This window comes from Poecilia mexicana, unplaced genomic scaffold (assembly GCF_051168715.1).
Source record: "Poecilia mexicana isolate PSO_F unplaced genomic scaffold, ASM5116871v1 scaffold_21, whole genome shotgun sequence".
Lineage (NCBI taxonomy): Eukaryota > Metazoa > Chordata > Actinopteri > Cyprinodontiformes > Poeciliidae > Poecilia > Poecilia mexicana.
Genome location: NW_028263390.1, coordinates 21,193,398 through 21,216,787, shown reverse-complemented (window position 1 = coordinate 21,216,787; position 23,390 = coordinate 21,193,398). Strand labels below are relative to the sequence as shown.

The following is a 23,390-nucleotide window of genomic DNA, read 5'->3' as shown; positions in this document are numbered from 1 at the left end:
CATGAGTTTCAGCCTGTACATTCTGTTGCTTTTTGTTTTTAATTGAAAGCTTTTCTCAACCAAGAACGTCTGACAGTTTTTACACATATAAGCAAAAGGCTTTGTGCTTTTATTCAGCCAGACAGATAAAAGATGCAATTAACTTGGCAGAGTCTTTTACCTTGGGCGCTTTAAGGGCTGAAAACACGTAGGAGTAAATGGCATATTGTGATTACAGAGTCACAACTTTTCTCCTTTTCTGAACCTTTTTTCTCTTCTGTCTTTAGCTTTGACTGAATACGGCTTAAAAATACGATTTAAGTGAAGGTCAAGTGTTAACATGTTGCATCTGCTTTTTTTTCATTTGTTTAATTAAAACATCTGTACATCTGTACATCTTAAAATGCTACAAAACACCCGTACATACATATGTGAACTAGTTGGGGGAAAACATTTATCGCAGGGTTGCAAAAGGTAAAGCCAAAACCAGACAATGAAGAGCGGAAAGCTTCAACGTTTCCAACTCAGAAATTAAATTCAACTTTGGTGTGAGGCCCTTTGTTGCAGCTACTGAGGATCTGCTAAGGACGCAATTAGGAGTCTTATTAATGTCAGTCGCTCCAAGGTGACACAAGTTAGGAAAAAGAGCAGAAGCCAGCGAAGTCTTTTTATCTGCCTTTATGTTTTTCTCCAGCATGGAGGACAGACGGGCTCAGCAGCAGCACTGAATAGCTTGTTTCATTTTATCGTTTAAGAATGTATCTCTGTGTGCATCCATGCAGAAAAAGATGGAAAGCTGCTCCACAGATCTTCATCCTGTATGCACTCAATATTTCATTTATTTTGTTTTGAAAACTACAACATATTAGTTTTAAAACGGCCAATTAGTGAATTTAGCTTCATATTTATCAGCAAAACATTAAACGTTCTTGTCATTTTTTAACTAATAGGATAAATGTTTCAACATCCAAACGGTCATTTCTGAAGTTGAGTCTCTTAGCAACTGAAGGTAATATAATCTAATATCAAAAGAGCTGCAGTTTAAAAATGCAAATAAATAAATGAAAGATTTTTTTTCTATATTTTTGAATTTTAAAACATTCTGGTTTTTTCCACTTTGTTGCAGAATAAATGAAGATTTAAAATGTATTTATAATAGATCTGCAATAACTGTAAGCAGTGATGCTATAAAGCTAAGCAGGTTTTTATATTTTAAGGGAAATGCACAAAAGTATTAGGCAGAAATCAAACCACTTAAAAAATTATTTTAAATTGTTCCAATATGTTTTTTAAAATAAAAAAATGTAGAAATTATGTGAAATGTTCACATTTTATGTTGCAAAAAGGACTGCACAATATATCACAGTTTATCATTATTATATGAAATATCAATATGGTTAAAAAAAAACGGAAAAATTGTCACCACTTTTATTGTTTTCAGTCAATAAGGTTTTCTGCTTTTGTGTTACGACTAGATATAAAATAATTAATCAAACCAAATGTCTTATTTAAATCAGCCAGACTGTAAAATTAAGACACTATTTGCTTTCAGTCCAATCTAATTATCACAATAAAAATTATTTGATACCTGACACTTTTGAGCTTTTATGTTAAAAAAGCCACTCACTGATTTATTTCTCTGAGAAATTATAAATTACAGAAACGAGAAAATTGATTGATAGACACTCATCGGTCTCTGAATTAGAAATAAATCATCTTTTCTGCAGAAATCCCAAATTCTTTCTGTCAAACTATCTTTAGATACACATCTTGTCTCATTTCCAATTAGATATTTCATAAGAAATGTTTTTTTTTGCCCAAAATGCAACAGAGATGTTTTCTAATATTGTGTTTGGAATTTAAAAATCACATTTCCAAACCAATTTTGTCCATTTCAATTTAGCTTCTCAGTGCTGAAGAATTCAAGTAATGCAAAAGCAGAAAAGGCCTGAAAATTTTATGTTTTCTCCAAATTTTCTTCCCAAAAAGAGGTCAAGAGTGTTGCTGTTTCACAAAAATCGATGCGAGTTTGCATTTCCACAGCAGATCCAGCACAAACTCGAGTGGAGAATTTAAGATTTTTCTCTTTGCTGGATTCCTGCAGAGAGGAAAACGCATTTTTTTAATTCATCCTGTCATTTTGGTCACTTGTAAAAATGACATGGCTGCAAAACACCCAAACAGAGAGAGACCGTAAAATATCTGCAAAATGTGGCAAAGTGAAATCCAGGAAGATGACCAAACATGATGTTCAAAAATAATCAGATCGACTCAGTGAGAGCTGATTTCTAACCTCACAACTACGTAATATAAAATAATATAATACATGATTAACAATTTATTTAAAATGTTTATTTTTTGTATAATTTTCTCCTAATATTTACATATTAATTTATCTGTCTAATTAATTAAAATAACTACATTTTTTTTGTTTCTTTTTTTTTATATATATATAATTTTACTTCATATGAGGCAAAGAGATGAAGACAACTTGTTTAAATTCACTTTAGTAAAAAATGTTTCTTATTATTTAATTTAACGATTTTCTCTATTTATGACATCAAGTCTAAAATGTTGGACCTGCAGGAAGCAGGTTTACTGGTGCCACCTAGTGGACAACATTTAATACTGCAAGAGAAAGTTTACTGACAGTTTAACTTTATTTTTTAAAAATACATCTAAAACGAGCCTCTAAGACTAAACGGAGTGATGTTTTATTCTAAAATGTTAAAGAAATGTGCGAATAATTTTAGATTAAAAAACAGCACAATAACTGAATTTCTGTTTCTCCGAAAATATTTGTTATGTTTAAAAAAAATCATAAAAAACAAATCAATTTTATCCAATTTTTTTGTTTGTGAAGATTTTGTTTTTTATTTAACTTTTTAATTTCAATTTTTTCATTTATTCACTTAGTTACTTACATACACATACGTTTATTTGAAACAATAAGATATTTTACTGTAAATAAAATTAAGTGTATTTTTATGGAGTATTGTGTAAAACATCTTATGTTTGTTTTTTGATTTATTCAGTTTTTGTTTGATTTCTTAAATATTTTATTTTTTCAATTTGATTAAATCTTTTGTTTTCACACGTTTTTTCATGAAATGTCAATAAAATTTTCAGATTTATTTAGGTTTAATTCAGATTTTGGTGGGTAAATATTGCCGTTTAGTTCTTTTGTCAAGTTTTTCTTTAAATCCTCTGTTGCTAATTTATTTAAGCCAATGAAACTGAAAATATTTGCCTTAAAATGTAAATATATTTAATTTTAAAATGCCAATTAAAGGACATTTAAAATAAGCAGATCCGATAAAAGCAACGCCTGACAGAAAACAACATAAAAATGCTAAGAATAAATACTTAGCTTTATTATTATTATTTTTAATTTAACAGTGAATAAAAGGAGATTAAAATGGAAAAAATAGTTTTTCTTCCTTCTCTCTTTGTGTTAATGTCTGTTTCACCAAATAAAATGAGTTAAAGCCGAGGCTCAAACATGGAGGCCGGGTTCTGGTTAAACATTGGCCCAAAGTTTGCCTTCAGCCTTCTGTTGTTTTTACACTAAAGCTCCGGCAATTGTTGCAGCCATTATTGACTTAGTAATTAAAGTATTTTAACGTGGGGATTCTGTAATCATTACATACGCCGCCATCTGTTCCTGCACGGCTGCACCTGAAATGGATTTTTCCCCTTGAGTAGATAACGCATAAAAACCAATCAGGGAGGCAGGAGGAGGGCAGCGGCGTCACAACCGTCCAGCGAACAGTCTGAGGTCAGAGCGACGCCGATTCTGCGCCCAGCAAGACGAGCAACAGTGACCAGCGACCTTCAGACAAGCCTCACGTTTATAACCACAAACCAACACAAAGTAGTGGCATAAAAAGTAGAGAAACATGAGAGAAAAAAGACAAAGATCGACAGGAAAATTTAGAAAAAACTGGAAAAATAAAAGAAAAAGAGAAGAAATTAAAAAAGGAAAAAGAGAAACAAATTAAAAGTAAAAGAAACGGAAAAAATAACGGAGGAAAAAAATAAAGAAAAAATAGAATTAAAAGAAAAAAATAGGAAAATTGCTCTAAAAAGTAGAAAAAGTTTGGAAAAAATTAAAGCGAAAATACAAAAGAGGAAAAAATAAAGAAAAAGAGAAAAAACTAAAATAAAAAAATACAAAATTAAAATGATATCTGTTGCTGTGGTGCCCGGAGTCGGTCCTGGAGGCCCGGCATCCTGCATGTTCTAGTTCTGTCCCTGGTTTAACCACCTGGATGAAACGACAGCTTATAAGAAGAGGAACATCGACCTGCTGCGGAGGTTGAACTAAAACATGCAGGATGCCGGGGCTGCAGGACCGACTCTGGTCCACTGATCCGTTTTAAACTGTTTGCTATCAGTTCCACTTCCATTCATCCATTAAACGTCTGCTTGCAGGGTCGCCAGGTCATTAGGCGGCAGGTGGGTTCAACCTGGACAGGTCGCCGGTCCATCAACACAAAGACACACAGAATAAACAACCACACACACACACACACACACACACACACACACCTCAGACCAGTTAACCAGTCAGGCGTTTGGACTGGGAGGAAACTGGAGAACCCAGAGAGAATCCACACAGAATTACAAGCAGAAAAGAAAAATTCAACCTCGAAACCTTCTTGCTAAGTAAATTAGACTTTCACTAAATTATTTATTTTGGTTTGAAAATCTCTACACTTCAGTCAACAGGGAGCTGAACAAGCTTCAGAAGGAACAATTATCACTTAATAATCACTAACTGCAGCTTGTATCAGCTCATTATGAAGTAAAAGTTACTAAAATCTGCACACACTGGACTTGAAACTTCTCTCCTGAACAACTAAAAGGAAAAACCTAAAAGAGAAATCTTCTGAAAACACATTTTAATAACATTTACATATTTTTTCCTTTTGCTCTGCTTCGCAAGCTTAGAGGATGAAATAAAGACCTGGATCTTCCTAATACCTGTAGCTACCAGTTTAAAATAGTTTTGTCTCTGAAACTAAACCAACAGCGACAAAAACCATCCGGGTCGTTTTTCACTTGTTGTGCGGTCAGTCAGCTTCTCATTTTATTTATACACAGAAGACATGAAGAGACAGAAACTTATGCAGTTCTTTTCAGTATTATTTCAGTGTGTATTAGTTATTTTCCATAAGTTAATATCAGCCTAAGAGTTCTTTATAAAAACAGTTATTTCTTTCTGTGTGTTTGTACGATCACTGCGCCCCCCCCATGAACACGGTGTTGATGGGCGGCAGCGAGGAAACCAGGTCCTGTACCTCTGAGGAGGCGGCGCCGCGCTGCAGAGACGTCAGAGCGTCCTGGGAGCTGAACGGAGACGGAAGTCCGAACATGCAGGTCGCAGATCCGGAGGCGGGAAGAGGATGACCTGAGGACAAAACCAGACACGGCCAATCAGAACCAGCTTCATTAGTTCCTGCACACAAACAAGGACTGACTTGGTTTACTCTCAATGTAAAGGCATTTTAAATATACATTTGATGGGAAAATAAAAGGGATTTTCATGTTTTGTGGTCATTAGGCTGGACAATCCAAAGCTGTTTGTGATTATTTGAACAGATGACACCTTGAGGCGCCTCAAAATTATATCCAAACTCTGAGATGTTCACAATTATGTCACCATTTATATTTAGCCTGCTAATTAAATATTTAGTTTGGAGCTGAACATTTAGCTACAAACTAAATATTTAGCTCTAAATATTTAGCACCAAGCTAAATATTTAGTAAACAAGCTACCCATTTAGCTTCAAACTAATTATTTAGCTCTGATCTAAATGTTTAGCTCTGAGCTAGCTAGCTATTTAGCCTCAAACTTAATATTTAGTGAGCAGGTAACTACCAACTCCAAACTAAATATTTATTTTTGAGCTGGCTAAATACTTAGCTTCAAGCTGAATATTTAGCTCTGAGCTAGCCAGGTATTTAGCTTTACAAACAGCAGCCAATGAAGAAAGAGCCGTTAACAACAAGAACTACGAGGGTCCTAAACAGAACCTTGGAGAACCCCACAGTAGACTGGATCAGGATTGTTCTGGTAGATATTAAAAAAAGTTAATCCTGACACATCTGCCTTTTCTTGTATTTATTTTTGTAGAGCATATTTGAAGTAGTATTGCTAAAATATTAGCGATTGATTGGTCTCAGTGGTTCTGTATGGACCTGTTCCAGATTCTGCCTCGCTGAAGAAGCTTCCTGATGTTTTCCTTCCTGGTTCGTCCAGGATGTTCAGCGGGTCGTGGACCTCGGAGTACGCTGCGGAGAAAGGGCGAAGGCTTCCCACGCTGCTGATGACGGACACGTGCTGATCGACCAAAGGATTCACTCGCTGGCTGGCCAAGAAGCTGCTGTTGCCATAGAAACCTGCAAACAAAATCTTAAGGTCAATCTCTGCGATTTTTGTTTTGTCGGAGTAGAAATCTGGTTCTTCAACCAATGGGAATAAAAACTCAAGCATGAAAAACATGAGGAAAAGGTCATAACAAAAACACAATTTACTTGAATTAAATTAACTAGAGGCACTGAGAAAAAGGAAATCTGACTTCAATCCCAGAATTCTCACAAAAAAAAAGTAGGATTCTTTTTTTCCTCAGAATTTGGGGAGTAAATATGGAAAAAAAAATCTAAATTTCTCAGATTTTTTATTTAAATCTCTGATTTCTGATTTCAGCCTCTGAAATTCTGACTTTAATCTCTAAAATTCTTATTTTCCTCTTCTTTCTGAGATTAGGATTCAGAATTATTCTGACTTTAATCTCAGATATCTGATTCTATAATTTTAAATCCCATCTCTAAAATTCAGATTTTTTTCTCAGATTTCAGAGATTAAAGTCAGAATTCTGAGATTAGAATTTAAGGAATTCTGACTCTAGTTTCTGATTTAATCTGAGATTAAAGTCAGAATTCTGGAGAAAACAGATCAGAACTCTGAGCTTGGAGTCAGATTTCATTCTTTTTTTCCAGCAGCCCGAATCATCTTCCATATTTTTCTGTTTGTTTATTTTTTGGAAGTTAAAATATTCTCTGTTCAAACAGAACCGGACTCTAAGAATTCTCACCGCCATGACCCAGAACGCCGTACGTCGACCCCTGACAGCCGCCGCCAGCGAGGTTCAGTCCGGCCCCCATGAAGCCAAAACCATCTGCAGCGTCCAGAATCTGAGCCGCCGCCGCCTGCTGATCCAAACCCGGTTCTGTCTGGACCGGTTCAGGACCCGGCGTGTATCTGGAGGGCGGGCGAACAGCGGCGCCGTACGCCGTCAGGGAGCAGTCGCCGCTGCCAGAGGAGTGGTGGACCGACGGAGGGTAGAAACCGTCCTTGTTCAGGGCCGGATCGGCCAGGGACGGGTACCGGGCCAGATGGCACCCCATAGGAGGATTATGGGTCTGAATTGCTGTCAGGCAGGGATTCTGGACCTGAGACCTAAAAAAAAACACAGTAAAATTAATCCTGTTATTCTCAAAAATTAATCAGGCTAATACAATTCCCCACAGTAAAATTCAAGCACTTTCAAGGTGAGTTTCCAAACTTTTCCAGGGGATAAAAATATTGAAAAATAAAATAAAAAATGTTCTTGTTAAGATTTCTTGCATTTAGCACATAGAAATAATTTTATTAAATCTAAAGCAACAGAAGTTTGGTCTGATTTAACTTCATACAAAGAGAAAAAAAAAGTTTGTGTCTTTTATTAGGTGCAAATGTTCATGGGTTCATCTGTAAATAACTTTTGGCTTTTAATCCAACATTAGATTACATTTTACTACAAAGCTTTGAAAATGAATCAAGAAGTTTAAAAAAACTTTACACAGAAATTAAGCACCTTCCAAACCTTGAATACTTGGCATAAGCCAGTTTAATCATTAAGTGCTATTCTCATTTTCACAAACTATAAACTATTCCTGAACAAAAACAAAAACAGAAAATGTAATGTTTCTATTTCCTATGACACTGGCTGCAACAAACAATTATTTTATTGACTATTCTGATGATCAATCAGATTAAAAATTGGTACTTTGAGCAGATTTTATATTTAACCACTTGAGCATTTTACTACAATATTAAAAATAATCAGACAATGAATTCCTTTTTGAAGAAAATAAACTTTTTATGGCCTACAATGCAAACAGCATTCCTTTAGTGAATGCTTTATCATTTGTAGCAGAGATTAATCTGCAGCTAAAAGTATAATTTTAACACCAACATGTAAAAAACTGAACTTTTTCTGCTTAACAATATACAATGTAAACTGATGAACTGATTTTTTCATTATTATTAACCAATCAATGACTCAATAGCAAAAGGTGCTACGAACTTTTTTTTTTACTAAAATAGTTAAAACTCTGCTATTTGAGGAGTTTTGAATAAAACATATTTCCAATTTTTTTTATCTTAAATGCAAAATTTATACTTAAATGTGTTGACATAATTTCAGCTTTTTTTAATAAATAGGCTTTTTTGAGTCAATTAATCAATTACTAAATTAGTTGACGATTATTTCAATAATTGATTATCACGATTAATCCAAATAATCATTTCAAGCCCACTGATTTACAATACTTAAGTTTAAAATAACAACCAAAGCAGACAATTATTGGGCTTAATAACATTATTTTGCTTAGTAATTCCTACATTAATGTAATTATTCTATATATACTGTATTTAGTGGGTGTGAAAGTAAATATATCTAATCATTACATATTAGCATAAGCCGCTCATAAAGCTAACCTGGGAGCAGTTTGGTAGTTCTGAGCCGTGGGCCCGCTGCCGGCGGCGGGAAAAAACCCGCCGGTCTGCGGCAAACAGTGGTACAGGGTCTCCGGGTACGAGGAGCAGGGGCTGGGCTGCGTGATTTCACTGAGAGAGGAGAGGCAGGAGGATGAGGAGAAGGAGCAGGACGAGGAAGAGGGCGTCAGGGGCCTCCCCGCCATGGGCCCCTGGTTGATGACGGAGCCCCGGTGGACCAGCGTGGCCGGGGAGATGGGCGGCGTCATGAGGGGTCCGCTGACCTGAGAGAAGTCCATCTGACCGCCTGATGGGAATCACGACAATATTCAGACATTTTGCTTTCATGCTTAAACTGCCAGACGGTTATAATCATAGACATAATATAAGCATGTATATATATATATATATATATATATATATATATATATATATATATATATATATATATATATATATATATTATGTCTATGGTTATAATGGTTACCTGAAGACGTGAAGCCGGAACCATCGTTCCCCTGATAGAGGACGGCTTTAGCTTCCAGATCCAGCTGCTGATTGGTCGACAGAGGCATGTAGGCGTGTCCTCCCAAGGATTCATTCTTCACTGATTGGTCGACGGAGACGGAGGCCTTGTTGCGGTTCGCCAGAAAACAGGAACTGGGCGATGCCATGAACGCAGCTTTACTGGCATCTGAAGGAGACGACAAACTTACATTTCAGATAATTATCCTCATTTAGTGCTGCTGGAGGAGTTCAGGAGGGAACAGTTTTTAACAATGTTTTCAAAGTTGCAACATTTGTTACACTTTCAGCTGCTGTGGTTCGCTTTCACACAGCACAGTGTCAAACAAGCTAAATAAAAAATAAAACATGTTCTCCTCTTTGCCTGTGGGGGCGCTGCAACAAAACCCACTGAAGAAAATTACACAAAACCCACTGAAGACACTGAGTGCAAAAAATACTTGGTAAGATTTTGTGTTTGTTTTGCATTCAAGCCTCTTTAACCAAATTTTGTAGGTAAACGAACTGGGCTGGTTTGATTTGGGTCCAGTGAGACAGAGTTGGGTAGTTATTACTTACATTGCTCAATTACATTTACTTGAGTAATGTTTTTGAAAAAATGTACTTTAGGAGTATTTTTAATGCGCTGTACTTTGAGTAATATTATTATGAAGTATTTCTACTCTTACTTGAGTCAAATTTCTGGATTTTCTGCCCAATGAATGAATAACAAAAATTCAACAGACACAGACCTGCAGATTTTGCTAAAGTTTCATAAGTTTTTTATTGAAAGAAATTGATTTAGAAAAAGTTATTTTGTTACTTATATGAATTATTGACATTTTTGTCATTAAAATACCTAAATTTGCTTTATAATTTGATCCATTTTATGTAATTTTTAAATATTAAATGATTGATAATTTCATCAGTTACTAAGAACTTGAGTAGATTTTAACCAAATACTTTTGTGCTTCAATTTCATGGATGGCTACTGAAGTAAAAGTAGTTCTACTCTATCTTGAGTCCAGTTTTTGGGTTTTCTGCCCACCTCTGAGTGAGACCCAATACCTGCATTTTTCATGTATTTTTCCAGAAGGTTCTGCAGGTCCTGCTCCTTGTCGTTGTTGAACTGCGTCTCCAGCGCCAGCAGGATGTACTCGTCTAACAGCATCCGGATCAGGTGGAAGGAACCTGTCAGCATCAGAACAGAAAGCGGCTCAGACGTTCTTCCAGCTGAGATTTCACTCGACCTTTAGAGCTCCACTGCTCTTTGTTTGACCTGCAGGGCCACACGTTTGTGTTTGAGCTTAAGTGGGCCTTCAGAGAGAGCGAGAGCCACCAAATGGTGGTTGTTTATTCATGCACACGTAGCCTGTGTGCGTGTGTTTGAACAGAGAGCACGCTGACCGCAGATAAGACGCTGTGTAATCAAAGCGAGTCTGGCCATTACGATTTATGATGCTATTGTAGCAGTCTGCTTTGAGCTGGCTCGTATCGGACCGGCAGGCGTCTTTTAGTGGGAAGATCTGAAAATCTTCATCTCCATTGCAGAGACACTAAACCTTAAAAGGTATTTCTGGTTGGTCTAGTTTCCAGTGCAAATATTTTAGTACACTGAAATAAGACAAAACTAACTTACAACTAACTTTTCAGCAAGAAATGGGAGCTTGTTTTAAGTCAGTAATTCCTTAATATTGATGAAAAGTTCTAGTTCCATTGGCAGATTATTTCACTCATGACAAGACATTTTTCCCATGTAATAAATGAAATTATTTGCCAATGGAACCAGAACTTTTTCATCAATATTAAGGAATTATTGACTCAAAACAATCATTAATATTGGTGAAAAGGTACTAGGCCCATTATAATAATTATTTTGAGTAAGTAAACAATTATTTATTTGTTCACATAAATAATAAGATTATAATAGAACAAGGTCATAAATCTTGCTGAAAAGTTACATGTAAGTTAGTTTTGTCTTATTTCAAATGTGCTAATTTATTTGCATTAGAAACTAAAACCAAAATAATTTCTTAAGATTTTGTGTTTTTGCAACGTGAACCAAGATTTGAACCCAGTTCTACGGCTGGGCAACATGGATTAAAAATAAAATCTCCAGATCTGATTTTAATCTCTTTTTTTCTTTTCCAAAAAAGGAAATTAAAAATGATAAAAAATATTTCCAAAAGTGGATTTTATAATCCCTTCCGTAAATTGTAGAGTTGTCCTGCTTTAACACATTAACACCAAAGTTATAAATGTTATAAATGCCATAAAGCATAAGCTGGAATCAACTCTTTCCACTTCCTTACCGAAGCTGGAGGCGTTGTTGAGCGTGAGGTTGTGCATGATCCGGGCACCAAAGAAGCTCCACCGGAGGAGGAAGTCCTGAGCTCGCTTCTTCACGGATCGACCGCACTGCTTGCCAGGCTGGTGAAAACATGAAGAAACGATTTAAAAAGCTGCTTATCTGCTGTTTGCTTCAGTGATGGCTGAACTGTCTCTACCTTGATGACTTTGTGCTCCACCACCGAGTCCAGCCACTCTATGAACGACTCAACTGTGGCATTTTTCCTCAGCAGCTCCTTCAGTTCCTGAAAAACACTGATGGAGTCGTCTGGGGGGAAAAAAAGAGAAAAAAGAAAATGTAAATTTGCAGCCAACTTGGGTAGGTTTTGTCACTAAATATGGAAAAATTATTTCCAGTTTAATTCTATGAATTAACAAGCATCGAAAGGTGTAAATATTTATATCCAGAGTCTCACCGACAACCTAAAAGCTGGTCTTTAGAATGTGTAAAAAAATGTAGGATGAACTTTGTACAATCTGGACAAACCCAACAAGGCACTTCATTAAACAGTCAATAATTTGCATGAACTATTTTCATGATTTCTTGTTTCTTTAATTCATGAAATGTGCAGAAAAAAGATTAAATTTAGAAAAATTAAGTATGAAAATCTAATGAAAAAAGAAAAAAATAATTTATTTACCCACTTTTTAATTTTAAATTTGATATTTTTTCATCATTTAGTCATTTGTCTGGATGAATTATTTTGTGATTTATTCACATAATTGATTATTTATTTAACTAAATGTATAATTTATGTCTTCAATCCTTTTTCCAACATTTATTCATTTATTTTTACATTTAGTCATGTCATTTACTTATTTATGCATTTATTCAGTATTTTGTTTACAATAATTTTGTTCTGCCATTTAGTTTTTAAACAATCAAAGGGTCAAAGGTTACCAGGTTAATAATCTATTTATCCGATTTCTTTTCACTTTTTTACTTTAACACTTCTTCTTTCTTTGCTCTATTAATTTGTCTAATATTTTTAAGAATTGTATGACTGATTTGTGTATTTATTTGTCTGTTGCATTATTACATGTTTAGAAATGCTACAAAACAATTTTTTTCTTTTAAAGTCCTCATTCTGGCTTTGATATGTGTTTATTTATTTAACATTTTTATTGAACCTCTAATTTAACTTAGAAATATTGAGGTTTGAAGAGTTATATTTTTTAAAAGAACAAAACATTTAGTTGCTAACATTTATGCTAAGCTAACAAACAGCATCAACCCTGATGATGAACCCTGATCATAACCGAACATCATCACAGGAGCTGGTTTTCTTACACTCAGAGTAAATATCCGAGTCCTGGTCTCCGGCTGCCGACGCGCTGAGCAGCGGCTGTGAGTTGATGCTGCTGAGGTCCACGCAGTCGATGTCCAGAACCATGCCGGTCACCACAGTTTGGTCGAAAAGAGCCGGCCGGGCAATCTGGACAACGCAGACAGAATAGGAATCATTCCCAGGTCCATTCCCAGACAACCAGTTGGTTTTTCGCCTGTTTTACCTGCGCCAGGTGCAGGAAAGATGTCTGCCTCTTCAGGGAGGAGACGAAGCGCCGTGCGATGGGGAGCTTCTTCGCTGCAAGGCATTCTGGGAGGTTCTCCAGAGACGAGGCCAACCAGTGTTCCCAGTGTTTGGCAAAGTTTCTTATGTCTGCCAATAAACTGAGAAACAAAAACAGGTTCACCTCTAAATTATGCGAAGTTTTCTGGAGTAAAGTTTTAGAAACGCACCTCTCAGGCATTTCCTGCATCGTGGCTGGAATTAAAACGTCAGTTAGAACCTGAGAAAACAGACGACAAATCATGAGCAACACGGAATCAGACAGAGGAGAATAAATTATAATTTCTTAACTGTTTTTTCCCCTTGAAACAACATCAAATAATGGTTTGACTTTTCTACATTTCAGTTGGTGTGGAAGAGCCTCAGGCTGAGTGCAAAAACAGAAAAAGAATCCTGACTGAAAATCCTGAAAGAATCCTGAAGAATCTTTTTTTTCCCCTCAGAATCAAATTCAAAAGTACTTTATTAATCCCAAAGGGAAATTAAATGTTGTTCTAACTCTGTTAATCTGACTTTAATCTCAACACTTTAAAAAAAATCATGGATTATCTAAACATTGTGACTGTTTTCCTTAAAATTCTGATTTTAATCTCAAAGTCAAACTTTTTGTCTCAGAATTCTGGCTATTTTCCAAAAATGTGTGTATTTTTCATTAACATAACATTGTCTCAGAATTTAAATTTTAATTTGAATTTCTGACTTTTTTTCACAGCATCTGAGTCTAATCTTGAAACACTTTCAAAAAAATTTGTGGATTTATTCAAAACATTGCGATTTTATTTTCAAATTCTGACTTTAATCCCTAAATCAGAAATTTTGTCTCAGAATTGTGATTCTAATCTCAAAATTCTGTCTGTTTTCCAAAAACTGCTGGGGTTTTTTTCTAAACACAGTGGTGTTTCTCTCCAAATTCAGATTTATACTTTAATCTCAAAACAAAACTTTTTTTCTCAGAATTCTGACTTTTTTTAAAAACTCAGAATTCTGAAAAAAAAAAAAAACAGTAAAATTTGAGATTAGGGTCAGATTTATTTTCATTGGCTCTTCTGTTCTCCCATAAGTAGTAGATTCTACTGTTCTAATGTTAATTAAGTGCAGGGCTCTAAGTCGAAGCTGGTAGGACAGAGTTTCATGTTCATGTAAAGTTCGTGACATTAACGCTGTAAAGCAACGTTAGTAGTATCAAATCAGAAAAAGCTGCAGTCTTCCAAACATGGTGGATCATCTTGGTTCTCTCTCAGACCATCAAAGCAGTTAAATGCTCCTGTGAAGAATTTCTGTATAAAACGAATAATGATATTTAAACATAAAAAAGCAAAAATGTAAATCTGCAGAAGTGTTTTATAGAAACCTTGTAGAGGATGGAGTCACAGACACAGAAGATGTCGACTATAATCGGGTTTTCCAGCAGCGGCAGCAGATGGTCGGGCATTCCCTGCCAGAAGTGGAGCAGGAAATTCTGGATCTGCGCAAAAACAAAACAAAGTGATCAATTTGTGTCAGTACTTTATCAGGAAAAAGAGCTGATACATAACAGATAATGACCTCTTCAAAGTTGATATTGATGGCGTTATCCAGAATGCACTGGCAGTGAGTTTTATACATCATGATCAGAGTGTCAACCTGGAATAGAGAGAAAATTCAGTCTTCCTAAATCTAGAAACATATTTTGTTTGTTTACTAAAGCACAAAGCATGAAATAAAAACCAGTGACCTTTTCTCTGGAAATATTTCCCTGCAGCACGAGATGCTGGGCGTTGGGGAAGTCCGGAAGCAGCGTTCCGGTTTTAGAGCTCAGAGAGTATTTCCTGGTGAAGCCACCCTGCAAAACAAACACTACTTCACTTTTTACTCTTTATTTAAATCCGTTTGGGAAAAAATACTATCGTGGCAACAGAAAATACTGAAATCACGTTTTGACATCACAAATCATCAACCATGGAAGAATCTATTCAGTGTATCTATCATTTTGTATCAAAATCCTGTTGAATGTTAGAGTTTTTTAACTTTCTCATCACAGAAGCAAATAAGAGTAACCCTATTTGAAAAACATAAGGTTGACTCCCAAATAATTCATACCCTTGGCAGATTTCAAATTAAAATGATAAAAAACGTAACTAAGAAGTTTGTTTCTGATTAGAAGTGAGGCAAACGTCTTCCAAAAGTCTACATCTGGAACAGAATGTAACCGGAGAAGGCATTCTGGAAAAAAAGAAGCAATTTATCTATTTTTATTTATATTTTAATTTAAAAAATGGATGTTAAATATAGCACATGAAAATGGCTGCAAACAGAAGCACAGTTATACAACCATGCAGCCTTGACAACCAGAAGTGGAGCCTCCTGCACAACCAACAAGAATTCAGCAAGTGGTTTCTGGACGGTAAGTCAATAACAAAACACTTGTCTTTTCCAGTAGCCATTGTACAGCGCATACAGCAGTAAAACCAGCTGACCAGATGTGCTGGAACTCAGCTAGTGTTGCTAGGTAACAGGCTGGGCTCAGGTTGCTAGGTAACAACACAGTGTGACTCAACAAACAGGAGGTTTTCGAAACACGTTAACTTAATATCAAAAAACCATCTGGATGGTTTTTCTTAGAAGTACAAAAACGTGAAAAAAGTGAATTTTGCGTAATATATCTCCTTTAATCTTCCCAATAAAGTTAACTTCCTGAGGGTGTTTCAGGTGTTGGAGACCTCAGCATTTAAGCTGGTGTCAAAAGAAGAACAAACTGATCCAGTTTTTATTTTTTAAACTAAACTAAGGCATAGTTCCTATTAAGGGTTAAAGTATGAAAACCTGCTTTGCATTGTGGGAAAAAAAGTACCTCATTCTTGAGCTTACTTCCTGAAAATCTGCAAGCAAAACAAAACAAGAGATAAATCCAACAAAACTCTTTAGCTGTTCACATCATTTTATTATGTAGTTAAATTAAAAGCAGAAGGTTTTAAATAAACTCACCTGGTCAAACCTTTACCTGAATACACAGAGTGATAATATGCGCTGCTCTCTTTGATCCCAATTCCATAGTAATGATATCTGGAAAATGTTAAAATTATGCATAAATTCACATAAAACCCAACCTGAAATTACTTTTTTCCTAATTTTTCTTTTTACTTGGAGTGTCCTCTGGTGCCGAGTCGTCTTGTTGTCAGAAGAGGAAACTTTTGTCGGATTGTCTGATGAGCAGAAAAGGCATAAAATAAGCTTCATACTATTTATTTTAAATGCATGTATCATTTTCATTCACCAAAGGCAAATGGAGAAAGAAAATCATTTTAAATTTAAGGTTTTATATCTCAATAATAATTCTTATAGGTCAGCAAAACCACAAATAAAACAAACATGCATTAAAAAACTAGTCAACATGCTAAACGTATAGCTGATTATTCAGTTGGACCATTTCAAAGGAAGATATATTCCTGCAAAACAAAATAAAACCTGCTTCACCTTCCTTCTATCTGGCTATTTGTGTCTGAAAATTTAAAGAATCTCACAGGAAAAAAATAAAGTCACCTTTCCAAATGTAGCAGCACATGCGGGTTCTAGTTTCTCTTTCCTGCAGAAGTCCAGATAATGAGCATAAAGGATGCAACGAGGCAGACACACTCCTTCACACACAATGTAGTTCTCCTCAAGCCTGCAGAGAAAAACAAAAGATCAAATATCGTGTTAGAGATGCAAGAAGATTTAAAAATAGCACCAAGAAAAAATGACTTCAGTAAATTGTTATTTTTGTCTTCCCTGAGTGACGCCTAAATATTTAACATGACACCCATACATAGTTATTACAATGGTGTATTAGGGATACTCCAGATAGAAAAGAAGTAAAAGGAAAAACTGTCTGCCAAAAAAATTCAAGAAAAAAGTTGAAAATTTGCTAGAAAAAAAATCTGAAATTTTAAGATTGATCTCAGAAATTTTTTAAAAAACTTAGAAATTTCTGAGTTTGAAAAGTTGAAAATTTGCTAAAAAAAACAAAACAAAAAAAAAACAAACAAAAAAAAACAACAACAACAACAAAAAACTCAAATTTTGAGATTAACCTAAGAAATATTCTAAAAAAAGACATGGAAGTTTCAATTGACGAAAATTTGCTAGAATCATTGGGAATTTACAAAAGTCAAAATTTCCAAATTTTTTTGTCAAAAATTTCGGAGATTAAAATCTTAGGTTTTATCTTGCAAATGTTCAACTTTGCAAACTGATAATTTTCAATCTGAACTCCATTTTTTCTATTTTATCCACATTTGTTATATAAAAAACACATAATTATGGCATGAATTACAGTTAAAAACAAATTAACAAATAAACAGCTGAAGATCAATATTTTTCCCCCTCACTTTTTCGGAGAACTCAAACATTATGTGCAAAACTAAGAACCTCGTTTTTAACGAAAGAGAAAATCACCTTTTTAAAAATGCCTTGGAGTTGACCTCAACACCAAAATACTTATCACATGAAAAAAATAAAAATAAAAAGCATCCAATATGTAGTTCCCACAAGTCTGAACCGGAATTGATCCGCGCCACTGAACCGCCATCTTGGTAGGCAAACAAAACATAAATGAACCATGGCTTCAAGACTAACAAAAACAAAGCATATTGACACTCTTGACCAATGTGCAAGACAAATAAATAACAAAATCGATGCTGTTGAGATCAAGAATGAGACCGTGAATGTGGCCTGTTTACTGTTGTCATAGCAACTCCATAGAGGCTGTCAGGATACCTACCAAGATGGCTACCAGAAAGTGTGACATCACTCTAACGTGTCACCTAACCTATCAGAAGTTTCCAAAGCCATGACATCATCATCTGGTTTTCACCTCAACTGTTTAAAGAGACAGTAATCATAACTGTGCATGTAAACATCTGGTTTTGAAGACATTAATGAACAAATCTCAGATATTCCTTCTGTCTCATTATTGTAGCATCTATTTAATTTAAAAAAAAGTTAGATAATCCTTAAAGAAATCCCTGAAACGGGACATATTTATGTCATACAGTGAGTAAAAACAGGATGTTTGTGTATGTTTTGTAAGTATGAAGCAAATGTTTCTGTGTGAACCAGGTTTGCTCTTACCACTGTAGCGTTAGCTGCGTTTGTTTCTTCTTGTCCTTGATGATCTGACTGATTGTCTTCCTGGATGAACTGATGCTCTGTTTCATGGTCAGGTCAGAGTTCAAGTCCATCAGGTCGTGCTCGTCTTCAGACGAAGGCGTCTCATTGCTGTCCTCTGCAGAGAAAAACAACAGAGCGGGAAATTTTAAGCCAAAATTCACCTGAAAAACACGCAGAAACTTCTGGAAATGTTTTCCAGCATGCACCTACAGTTTCAGTTGGAAATTAATTAAATTATTTGATAAATCTGCAATTCTTTCAGTAAAATCATTCCTGTAAATGTAGGGTTGCGCAGTTTGAAAAACTTTTACGGCGCTCAACAACTGTAAACTTTAGCTTGTAATTAAAAACATGGAGGAATAAAGAACAGCAATCTGCTCATTTTCTTAACTCTTTATATTTCTCTTCTCTTAAATTAGTTCATTAACATGCTTCTGATAGTTTACTCTCACCTTTCTCCACTAATGGAGCATTTGATGGGTAGTTTTTAATTTATTTTAGATTTGGTGTTTCTGACTGAGCCTTCAAGGTTTTCCTTATTTCCTTCGCAGCTTTAATTTCTGATTAGTTTCTTTGATCCGACCTTGGAGATATTTCTGACTTTGTTTATCCCACTAGTTTAATTATTGTACTACCAAAAGTATACAATATGATGTGGATAATGTTGAAAAGAATCAATAAAGTAGACCCATATTTTCTGAAGTATGCGGTTATAAATTTTAAGGCCTGTACTGTGACCTCGTAATGACTTGTTATTGTGCTCATGGGAAATGTTTTCATTCCTGTTCCAAAGAAAAAGCCTTTCTACAAACCAGTGTGTTTAATTACTTTCAGAAAAAGTCCTAAAAGAAATTCCTGTCAATTCTAACGTCAAGATAATGTTTTATTAGCTTATTAGGTTCACAACTGTTTTCTTTTAAATCAATTTGTCACACTTAAATGTTAAGATTGTTGAACTAATTTAGATATAAAAGAGAATGCAAAGATGTCATTTGTTAATTAAGTTTTGACTAATTTAGTTTTTATTTGTTGTTTTATTTTTAATTGATTTCATAATTTTCCACAAATGTCAACATCCCATAGAGGGAAATGTATCCATCCTATTTTTGCGTACTTACAGTTGATGTTTAAAATCAAGCAACAGTTGTCTTTTTTGTAGCATTAGCAGCTATAGACTAGGTCTATTCAGCTTATTGGAGAGAAAATGGCTCTTTGGATAGGAAATGTTGCACAGGTCCAAAAATCCCCCTTCAGAATATTTTTTCAGAAGATTGGAAATCATCAGGATGCTTATTTATTAGTGTAAGATGAAATTTTGTATTAGTTTCCTGTCAGCAGTGATTTTTACCCTGGCAGTCTGCCACAGACTCCATTAGCCCTTTTATGCTAGCAGCTAGCAGGTGGTTTAGCTAAACCCTACTGTCCTCAGTTTGGGTCCCAGAGTCCAAAAAGTATCTTGATGTGGTTTCCACGCTACAATGACGGACTCAGTCTCTATTTTGAGTTTTCACAAATGGCCAATAGTTGATGCTAATTTATCATGTAGTGCTTTTGCTAACACTGAAAATGTTTAGCCAACGTAGCTTCCCATAAATAAAGAAATTTCCAGAAAGATCCTAAAGAACTAATTTACTTGGCTGATTCCAGTTATTCAACTTGAAGTTCAACATCTGCGTTGAAGTTTTGGTTATTCATGCTCTTATTCTGAAGGAGGAACTGTTTGCGCAGCAGCTATGTTTCCTCACGTTTTATTTTTCTCCGCCATACAGGAAGTAAAGAAAACACTAAGAACAGAAAGCAAGATACAACAGTGATTCTTGAGAATAGGGACAAAATGGGTTTTAATTTTCCTATATTTTTTTTTAATTATTTCTCAACCTTATGTATGCAAATATGACAAATAATGTTTAGAAAATATGAAGATGCTAAGGTACAGGCTCCCAGTTGCGAATTTTTTTTTTAAAATTACATTTTTAATCGACCTGACCCAAAACTTTGTCATCACCATCTGACAAAAATAAATCTAAAATGATTTTTAAAATACCCCATTAGTGATATTTTTACTCAACTTACAGACAAATGCTTCTCAAGAAATAAAATAAATATTATTTAAAACAAAAAACAAGAAAAAGTCCATCTGACGGAGTTGACAGTGCATGACGGAGTTGACACAGAACTGAAGGTGGTGACAAACTAGTGAGTAAAATGAAAAACTTGGTACATGTGAAGTAATGCAATTCATGTAAAATGCATTAAAATGAATTAGTTGCACAATTAAGTGAGATTTGACAACAATTTCACTGAAAGAGTCAGAAAAACTCTGACGGAGTTGACATCTGACGGAGTTGACGAAATGCCAAACTACCTCAATTTATATGATGTTATTCTGAAGGAAGCCATATTGTAGCTCGTCAGGTCCATGAAATCTTTACATTATACCAAAATTAAGCTTTTATTTCGCAAAATTTCATCAAAGTTTTTTAAATTGTCAGTTATGGAGTTGACACATCATGGTTGTGACAAACAACTTAGGAATGAAACAGAAGAAAAAACTAAAGAATAACTTAAGCTAACCGGAGCTAACTAGCCCTCCTAGCAAAGGAAGAGAAAAGACAACGTCATGGGGTCCTCAGAAGTTCTGGTGCCCCCCAATAATGCCTGATTTTTTTACATTCTTTTCATTTCTGACGGTGTTGACAAAAACTAAGGACAAATTTCAACGGAGTTGGAAAATATCTAAAAATTATTTTTAATTCAATTTATCGATACTTTTATAATTATTTATATGACTACTTATACTTAATTGTCATAATATATAATTTTAGTATTTCTTTAATTGTTTTAAACTATAAGAATGTGTTGAGTTCTGCTCCTGGACAAGGGCTTTTACAGGCATCATCCACCGACTACAATGTTTAAAATAAAAAAAAATATTCAAAAAAGAAAAATATACATTGTTGTGCTCACATGACCCAGGTTAGTTTAGTTAGATATTTGAAAAAAATATATTTTGTGTATATTTTATTCAAATTTCATGCTTTATCCATAGGACCTGTTTTGTCCCTATTCTCAAGAATCACTAAACATGAATGCAATTTATAAACATTTGTGTAAATTATAATCTCAAAGTTAAATTGTTGGTGAGTGTTGTTTTATTTAAAGAGTAGATATAATTTAGCATATGAAGTGTAATGTAAGGACTCTAAACAGATATTAATTGAAGATCACAAAATCTAGAAATTAGAAACTCAAATTTAAAATACTTTAAAAAATTAAGGTAAAATTAAGAGTTTTTAGCTACAAATGCTTGTTTTTCAAGGCTGCATGTTCTCCGTGTGTAAAACAAACATCCAGCACATATTGCATAATCCAGTCATGTGATCTACTAGAGCCAACACTGAAGCTAATGTACAGAACGAGCTGAATATAGACATAAACAAGGGCTGGAGCCATCAGTAATAACTAAGTCTCCAAAAATCCAGAATCAAAAATAACTTAATCACTAATATTCTACACTAATATTTCCTGTTTAAAAACAATTATTATGTCTATATTATTACTTAAAATACTTAAAGTGAAGAGCAGGTTTCAAAATGGCGTGTTAGTAAATGATAAGATTTTATTTCAATGGGCTAAAGCAAAAAAGAACATTTTTAGAAGAATCACTTAGTTTTTTATCAGCTATAGCTATAGCAAATTAAATAACAATTTACATATTTTTCTTTTTTCTTATCTTTCTAATTTTTAAAATCATCATTAAGATCTTAGTTTTTTGTATTTGGATGAAAGTAAAAACATACATTTTGTACATTTATATGTACAATAAAATAAAAATGAATGACATTACGACATTTTATCAGGGAGCTTACTACAAATTAAATGTCACATGTACTTTTTAACAGGCTTTTTGCACAAATGACAACCTTTAAGTGTGAAATCAACCAAATGTTCATCTTGCAACAATAAAAGAACCATCTAATTTTCTTGTTCATATGAAAAAAGTTGTGTTAATGAAAGTGATTAAAGTTCTGCTCAATGTTTTAAAAGGATGGCTGCAAAGATGTGGATTTAGTCAGTGAGATTAGGAAGCAAAATTTAAAACTTCACATTTTCTGAACACAAACAGAACAAATATTATTTGAGCTAAGCTGTAGCACCACCCTGTGGCTAATTAGTGTCACTGCATTTATTTACGTTTGAATTAAATAAAATTCAAATGGGGAAATCCACTTCAGTTGAATTTTAATTATGTAAAAAATTTAATTATGTAAGATGTATAATCACAGATTTACCTGATTTAATCCCAGAATCGTCTTCTTGATGAAAAGTTGTTTGTCCATTAAAATCAGAGTTTATTTCTGTTGAGTTTTCCAAAGTTTTTGTAAAAGAGTGAATAAGAAACATGTCGCCTCTGGCTGAACTCTCACTGCTGCGTTTCATCGGCATGATAAACAGATAAAAAAATTTTTTTTTTCTTAAATTAACTAAATAAAAGTAAAGTTTTCATCTACTGATCCATGAAGAAATCTTTAAGCAATACGTCTCAACCTCTTATTTACACAGATCCAGCTGAATATCACAAGCATCAGGTCCAGCATTTTGGAAAAGTGAAGCTGTGCCGAGGGAAGGAAGAACTAATGAAGCTGTGGATGCATTCATCATATTTACCAAAGACTGAGCTAATCCACTTTATCAATGATTAACAGAAAACCCTCATCCATCTGTCTATCCATCCATCTATCTATCCATACCTCCCACAGTCAGCTGGCCTTTTACTTCAGGTTAAACACACACAGATTTCACTCAGAGCTGCTCTCACTTTGTTTTCATTCTATCAGGAAAGATTTAAATCTAAAATATCTGGATACGTTTGGGTTAAATGTGACTCCTATACTACAGTTCACAACCATCCAAAAGAAGCTTTAAAGTAAAATAAATGTATATTTTCTTTCAGTAGCTTAATCTAAAACTGAAAAAAAAAACATATTTTACTACATTTTTTTATCTCTATGACATAAAAACATGAATTAATTTCAACAAAATCGCAGCTGTTAACAATCCTACTAAGTAAATATATGTGGGATGTTCTTAGTTTA

The 23,390-nt window shown here is 34.5% G+C and overlaps 1 protein-coding gene across 1 annotated transcript; it reads right to left on the bottom strand.

Annotated features, from left to right (window-relative positions):
- Window positions 1-5,035: 5,035 nt before the first annotated feature.
- On the bottom strand, window positions 5,036-23,231 carry rfx6 (regulatory factor X, 6). Its single transcript, XM_015009648.2, has 20 exons — window positions 22,587-23,231; window positions 18,256-18,409; window positions 16,687-16,810; window positions 16,288-16,349; window positions 16,132-16,209; window positions 15,998-16,025; window positions 14,882-14,989; window positions 14,713-14,790; window positions 14,519-14,632; window positions 13,338-13,387; window positions 13,109-13,268; window positions 12,888-13,032; window positions 11,755-11,864; window positions 11,560-11,677; window positions 10,316-10,438; window positions 9,231-9,437; window positions 8,747-9,050; window positions 7,080-7,444; window positions 6,184-6,384; window positions 5,036-5,392 (listed from the first exon to the last, which is right to left on the bottom strand). The coding sequence occupies exons 1-20, from the start codon at window positions 22,738-22,740 to the stop codon at window positions 5,220-5,222; spliced, it is 2,856 nt and encodes a 951-aa protein (XP_014865134.2). The 5' UTR covers window positions 22,741-23,231; the 3' UTR covers window positions 5,036-5,219.
- Window positions 23,232-23,390: the final 159 nt, after the last annotated feature.

Excerpts from the sequence above, each read along its gene's own strand:
- rfx6 (XM_015009648.2), bottom strand. The coding sequence starts at position 22,740 with ATGCCGATGAAACGCAGCAGTGAGAGTTCAGCCAGAGGCGACATGTTT. Across the intron at positions 16,026-16,131 it reads TCAGGTAAAGGTTTGACCAG|ATTTTCAGGAAGTAAGCTCA; the intron begins GTGAGTTTATTT and ends TTTTGCTTGCAG. Across the intron at positions 5,393-6,183 it reads CGAGGCAGAATCTGGAACAG|GTCATCCTCTTCCCGCCTCC; the intron begins GTCCATACAGAA and ends TTTTGTCCTCAG.